The following is a 7,541-nucleotide window of genomic DNA, read 5'->3' on the forward strand; positions in this document are numbered from 1 at the left end:
TGGCAACCAATCAGCTTCTAACTAGCAGTGCAGTGGTGCTGCTAATTGCGAGGCCGAAGCTCAGCCTGCAACAGGAAGTTGTCAGGATCTCCTGATAAAGTTTTCAACTGAATGACAAAAAATATGATTTGCTTAGAAGTTCTGTATACAGTGAGACATGGTGCTATCATACTGAAAACTAGATTGTTACAGGTTTACACACATATTCATAGTTTAACACATACCGGCAGGAGAGTTTTTTTCATTGTATTTTAATTGGCCTGGAATTCGGATTTAAAGGAGGGGTACTGCGAGTGCAAAATATACTCTTCCCAATGGCCAGGGTGGGAACACTGCAGCTGTCACACGCTTGCTCTATAGATCGAGAACTGAGTGATCACAAACCGATGATCGCTCAGCTCACGGCTTCTCCCTGCAGAGAGCGACGACTGACAGTGGGATTTCCCCTCACTGTTTCTCCAGTGTTCATTGGAGGGACAGACATGGGAGGGGGGGGGGGGGGGAGGGGGGGGGGGGGGGGGCGTGCACAGCTCGCTCTGGCTTTAGAGCGGCAGAGCCAGCTGTCAATCAGACTGTGTGCTGTCACAAATATCACAAATACAGGCAGTAGGCTGCTATCTGATGACTTTGGATCACAGAAGCACATTAGTAGATATACTCCTGTGACCCAAAAGAGAACTAAAACCAAAAAAAGGTTCGGCTTTAGTTCTCTTTTTAAACAAGACTTTAAAAAAAGTGATAGTCCCTGCAGTACCTTTATACATCTTCACAGCAGTAAAAGATGCCCAAAAGAAGAGAATAAAGTGTGTTTTTTTTTGTTTTTTGTTTTTTTTTAATCAAACAGAAGTTCATAAATCTACATTGTAAACAAGTCGTCTTTTCTAGAGGGAGCAGACCTGTGAGTCACAGCAGGAAAAGCTGCTTTCCTCCTGTATGACCTCAGCATAAGATCCCTGGAGTGATCTACATCTTTTCAATTCACATAGGGCCACTTGTTGTTGTTCAAGACCTGCAGACCTGTTCACACGCTGCATGCAAAACTTTGCCCATAGAGATAACGTAGTTTCATCAGATTATTGATAAGGTCTTCATTTTTACTTGTTATTGTTAAGTAATAACTCATTACTGTTCACGGAACTGTGATAACAGAAACCCTTTTACCTGCGATTCTGGATAAGTAGCAGCTCTTTTTTATGTTAAAGGGAAAGTTATACTTAAAGTGACACTAAGATTTTCCCTCACTTTTTGTGTGACACCTGTACAAGAAATAGAGGAGTAGTTGTCACCGGAAAAGGAAGGCACCGAGATGAGCTCTAGACTAATGATTATTAGAACACAATCCTAAATTATTTACTGCATCACAACCTGACACTTTGAAACCTTACTGAAGTTTCTGTGTTGGCCTCAGCTGCTCCCCAACCATGCCCAATGCCTGAAATGTGCTGCTGTTTGTGTATGAAGCCAGCCATTCTTATTGAAACCACAGACTAATCTAAGCAGCTTGATAATGGGCCAAAATTAAAGTTGAACTCCAGGCACAAATATTTTCATTAAAAAAATATGCCTTTATAACCACAAAGTATAAAACCACTTTATGTGCACAGAATGCCTTTTGAAAACTCCGCTATTACCTTGCACAAGTAGCAATGGCATCATCCCTGTGTTGTGCAGAGCTGTGCAGCTCTATCCACTACAGAAGTGATGGGCAACTCCAGACCTCCATCTGTGCTTTAACTAAAAATCCCAATATGCCTCTGTGAGTCATACCTGTAAATGTCAGTCTTGCAATGCCTCCATGGGACTTGTAGTTTTACAACAGCTGGAGGGACGGAGTTGCCCACCCCTGCACTACAGGCTGCCTGCAGAAAACTACAAGAGGGGCGGAGACAAGACCAATCACACTCCAAAAGGTGAGAGCGCAGCAATGACTGGTCTTTATTACTCTGAGCTTCTGGATGGCTGCACAGAGACCTAGAAGAAATATACAAAGCACACCAAAATTCAAGTAAAAATACACATACCTCCTTGTATAAAGACAATATTTGTTTATGCGTGTCTGTTTATATCAGATTTAATGGTGATCAATAAATCAACATTTTAGAAAAACATAATTATTACTCTGAACTTCCTCCATCTCATTTTAATAAACTGTCAGGAATTTGGCATGGGCAGGTATTCATAAAGATAAACATTAGGGAGAACCTGATATACAGGCTATAATCCAATCCAATATACAATCCAACCTATTAGAACCACTTGGCAATGGCGTGTGTGTGTGTGCTCTTTCAGTGTCTCATTGCATTTCACTGTGCATTAGGCAGCATAGTGGTTAGTGCTTCTGCCTTGCTGCACTGGGGGTCCCCGGTTCGAATCCTGGCAAGGTCACCATCTGCAAGGAGTTTGCATGTTCTCCCTGTGCTTGTGTGGCTTTCCTCCCACACTCCAAAGACATGCTGGTAGGTTAATTGGATCCTCTCTAAAGGTGCCCATACACCTGCCGATTATCGTACGATTGTCTTACGAGCAGGCTTTAAATACCCGCCGAGAATCGTACGATTGTCGCTGAGTTTGTGGCCTGCTCGTAAAACAAATGCAGAACGGGCCAGTGTGCGCATGCGCGCACTGCCTGTTCGGCATTGCAGTCATTGTAGGCCCGCCCCTCAGCGGGGTGGGCCTTCGATGATCGCAAGTACGATCTGCCTGTCCAAGATGGGCAGATCACACAAGCTTTTAATTAGCTTACAACCATCGCAAGACTTAATAAAAGTCTTGCGATAATTGTAAGGTGTATGGGCACCTTAGGTTGGCCCTCTGTGTGTGAATGCGAGATAGGGACCTTAGATTGTAAGCTCCTTGAGGGTAGGGACTGATGAGAATGTGCAACTATGTAAAGTGCTGCGTAAAATTGTCGGCGCTATATAAATACCTGTAGTAATAATAATAAAAAATAAATAAAAAATAATTTCAACTTTTCCCTAGGTACTTGGACCAGATGGTGATAGTTGTGCTGTTTGTATCGAAACATACAAGCCAAATGATGTTGTGCGTGTTTTAACATGCAAGTAAGTATTTTGTGCAAACAATCACAACTTTTCTATCTGAGCATACAAATATGCGGCATGTTCTAATAACAAGCCTTTTACATTTACTAAATGTGTTCCTGCAGCATATATTTACATTTATCATAGAATTGTTATTGTTCTACACCCCATGCATATATCATCTAATGGCTGACACACGACTACTTAAGCACAGCGTTAAAACTCCAGGGCTTTAATGCAGATTAGATGTTATTTTCATCTTAGTCCATGCTAAGTAACTTGTTTGCCTTCATAAGAAGAAGCTTAGAGTAATACTGTGCAATAAAAAAAATTGCTGTGCCAAATTGCAAAGTTTCGAAATCAAGTACTTGCGATTTGTTATACACATGATATATACCCAGTACTACTGAACGAATAAACTGTAATATCAGCAGTAGAGTTCTAAATGTTTGAATATAGTTCTCTCCCTTAAGCCATAAAATGCAAGGGTTCCCACAAAGGGTTTGACTTAAAGTGGTCTATTCATAAACTTTTAGTAGGGCTGTTTATCCTGCAAATATCTGTGAATGTTCATTTTGTGCAGGAATGTAGAAAAGAACTTTTTTTTTTATTTTTTTTAGTTGTTTTTGTACAAGGTAATGTATTTTTAAATTTGTTTTCATATGCCACAAGATGGCACTGTTGAGTGCATATATACACAAATGTAACTACTTTTCCTGGGGCATCTCGGCAGCACACTATGGGTTAAGGTCCGCCCCTCTTAACCCACAGGACACGTGATAAATTCTGGCCCCCTCCAGGCCTTCCTCATTCTTTTTTTTTCTGTCCTCGCCATAGGACCGTGATAGCTAGTTTATTTTATTTGTTTCCCCTTCATGGATTCCCTTACCGGCCGTCCTGTGGCCTCCCTGGCAGGGTCTCCCCTGCACTGTAGACCCTGCTATTATGGGCTTGAATAGCTCTTGCCTGGGGTAGGACAGCGCATCCCTTTAGATCCACAAACGATGCGGTGAACAGCTGCACCTACCTATCTTCCAGCCATTTCCTCTGTCTCCTAGGCCCGGCCGGCCGTGTCTCTCCTCCTCTTATTTCGTATTGGAGCAGGTCAGCGGGGATGGCTCCGCCCATCAGGTTTCTCGGCGGTGACTGACTTCCAAGAGACGAGGTGAGTATGTAGTCTTTGCGCAGCCGCGGCGTCTCGCGCTTGCACAATGCTTAGGGGATTCCAAGATGGCGCCCGTCGGCTTCCGGTCTGCACTGCGCATGCGTTTTCGTTAAATTTCGGGGATTTTCGTTAATGGCAGCCTGCTGCTTCCACTGGACGATGTTTGGACGACTGTGTCCTGCGGATCATCCTTTTCCCTGCACTGCTCCAGTAAGTCTCTTTTGCTCTTATGGAACTATCACTATCACTATATTCCCTGTGTTTTATGTGGGCTACCTTCCTCTGTCATTAGGAATGGCTGAGCAAGCTGCCTTAAGGTGCCCATACACTGCACGATTATCGTACGATAATCGTATGCGATCGGGTTTTCGTACGATAATCGAGCAGTGTGAACGGAGACGTGCGACCGTTTCTACTGTACGGTCGCACGTCTTCTGTCGAACCAGCATGTTCGAAAACCAGCCGGGAATCGTACGATTCTCGGCTGGTTAGAACGGTGCTCGGAAGATAAATGCTGAACGGGCCGGTGTGCGCACGCGCACACTGCCCGTTCAGCATTGCGGTCATCGGAAGCCCGCCCCTCAGGGGTGCGGGCTTGCGATGATCGAGAGTGCGATCTGCCTGTCCAAGATAGGCAGATCGTACGTTTTTTTTAATCCCTTTACAACCATCGCAAGTCTAAAGTCTTGCGATGGTTGTAGAGTGTATGGCCACCTTTAAGGGATACCTGCTCCCCGCACCTTCACGAAGCTTCTCCTTCCACTGATTGCCCACATCCGGCTGCAAGGCATTCGCATTTTTCATTATCTGGACGATACCTTCTTCTATCCCAATCCTCCTCGACTATTATGCACCAGCAGCAGGTCAAGCAGTGTAACAGGTGGGATTTACGCCAGAAGATTATCATCACAGTCGGCATGAAGCAGTTTCTCTGGTGGTGCACTCGCCAGGCCAATCTCATCAATCATCATCTTCTTTGTCCTCCACAGCCTGTGGTGATCACCACGGACGCGAGCCTCCACGGTTGGAGGGCACACTGCCGGGGCTTAGCAGCTCAGGGCAGGTGGGCCTTCCGGGCTCAAGGCAGGCCCTCGAACATCCTGGAGGTGAGAGCAGCATTCAGGGGCCTCCTGGCCTTCTTCCCGATCATCCAGCAACAGTCTGTTCAGTTGAAAATCGACAATCGGACGGCAGTTGCTTACATTCACCACCAGGGGGGTACACAGAGTCACTCTATGCTGAGGGAGCTCGAGCCGATTTATGCACTGGGCACAGGTTCATCTACAAAATCTCTCAGCGATCTACCTTCCTGGCAGTCAGAACAGCCTTGCCAACCTGAGCCGGGCAACAGTGGATCCCCACGAATGGGAATTAAACCATGAGGTCTTCGGCATCGTGACCGCTTGTTGGGGCCTACCCCAGCTCGACCTGTTTGCGACACCCGACAACAGCAAGACCACTCGGTTTGTATCCCGCTTTCCGTGCAGCAAAGCAGTAGCAACGGATGCTCTGATGTGCCCGTGGTCCTTTGCTCTGGTTTACGTGTTTCCTCCCTATTCTCTCATACCGAGGTTTCTTCAGCGAGTGGCTATGTTTCCAGGAGTGATCATTGCAATCCTTCCATATTGGCCCAGGAGGCCATCGTTCCCTCCTTTACTGGAGTTCAGCATGGAGCCTCCACTTCCTCTACCATGTCGCAGCGATCTCCTGCTCCATGGCCCCTTCCTGCACCCAGCTCCAGCAGCACTGCATCTGATGGCTTGGAGATTGAGCGGGACCGTTTCTCCAGCTTGGGATGCTCCCAGGCAGTTATCGCTACGTTGCTAACCGCACGCAAGCACTCTACCAATGCTACTGATCAGAGGGTGTGGAACCAGTTCTCAGCAGCGGCGGTGGTTGGCGGGTTTGACGCCCGTTACCCCACGGTCAATCATGTCCTTGACTTTCTTCAGTCCGGTCTGGATAGAGGTCTCAGCTGGAATTCTCTCTGGGTTCAAGTATCGGCCAGTTCAGCCCTGTCAGGGTCCAGGTGGGCTCTCGATCCATTGATCATACGTTTCCCTGAAGGATGTCTGAAACTTCATCCCCCTGTACGTTCCTTGTTTCCGCAATGGGATTTATCCCTTGTGCTGGATGTTCTGCAGCATGCTCCCTTCTATCCACACCCTACGCCTTCTCTCTGGGATATCACCCTCAAGACTACTTTTTTCCTGGCGATCACATCTGCTAAACGTGTGTCGGAGTTGCATGCTCTGGCGGCCACAGAGCCATTTTGCACGTTCTATCCGGACAGGGTCGTGTTGAGGACGCATCCCTCATTCCTTCCGAAGGTCACCTTCATTTCACCTGAATCAGGAGATTGTTCTACCAGCATTTCATGGCGAGATGGGAGATCCGCATGCGCTTGATGTGGCCAACACGCTGCGGGCTTATCTGAGCTCTACTCAACCATTTTATCTGGTGGATAACCTCTTAGTCCTTCCCTATGGGGCCAAGAGGGGAAACGCGGCCTCTGTACGTACCATTGCAACCTGGCTAGTGAGAATCATCCGAAAAGCCTACTCCATCAAAGGTCTACAACCACCTGAGGAAATACGGGCTCATTCCACGAGAGGGATGGCAGCTTCCTGGGCAGCATATGCGAAGGTCTCAGCCAAAACAATCTGCAGGGCCGCCTCATGGTCGTCACGGAACACCTTCATGAGTCACTATAGGGTGGATCCGGCTCTTCTTACTACCGTTAGCTTTGGTCGCAGCATTCTGCAGTCTGGGTGCTCTAACCCAGGCCTTCTTAAACTTTTCCCACTCGTGACCCCTTTTTGCCCAAGGACATTTTTACGTGACCCCAGGTATATAGAAAAGGTATACACATCAAACATTTACAAAGATTCAAGAAATTCTATTTGAAACAATGCATTGATACACATATCATTACAATGTAGTAAAAGGTACATTATTAAGGTACCGTATATACTCGAGTATAAGCCGTCCCGAATATAAGCCGAGGTACCTAATTTTACCACAAAAAATTGGGTAAAAGTATTGACCCGAAATATAAGCTGAGGGTGGGAAATGAGGCAGCTAATGGTAGATGGATACCAATAAAATTACATAGACAATACATAATTGGTTACCGTAATAAATCCCCACAAATCTCCCCTCACTTACTGTGATTCACTGTGCCGGAGCAGGGACGAGGCAGCGGTGCGCTGGTCCAGTGGGAGGAGCTCCAGGTGGGGTCCTAATTTAGCTGACTTAGAGGTGCCTGCCCGATAATTACAACCCCACCTGGAGCTCCTCTCGTCTGACCAGCGCGCCGCTGACACATCCCTGCT

General features: G+C 46.6%; 1 protein-coding gene across 2 annotated transcripts in view; it reads left to right on the plus strand.

Moving 5' to 3' along the window:
- RNF128 (ring finger protein 128, E3 ubiquitin protein ligase) overlaps positions 1–7,541 on the plus strand; it is a 59,686-nt gene that overhangs the window by 43,482 nt on the left and 8,663 nt on the right. For both annotated transcript variants that reach the window (XM_018558484.1, XM_018558485.1), the window contains exon 4: positions 2,980–3,062. In XM_018558484.1, the coding sequence (XP_018413986.1) occupies positions 2,980–3,062 (83 nt within the window). The remainder of the gene's footprint in view (positions 1–2,979; positions 3,063–7,541) is intronic.

This window comes from Nanorana parkeri, unplaced genomic scaffold (assembly GCF_000935625.1).
Source record: "Nanorana parkeri isolate BGI_ZX_2015 unplaced genomic scaffold, ASM93562v1 scaffold342, whole genome shotgun sequence".
Lineage (NCBI taxonomy): Eukaryota > Metazoa > Chordata > Amphibia > Anura > Dicroglossidae > Nanorana > Nanorana parkeri.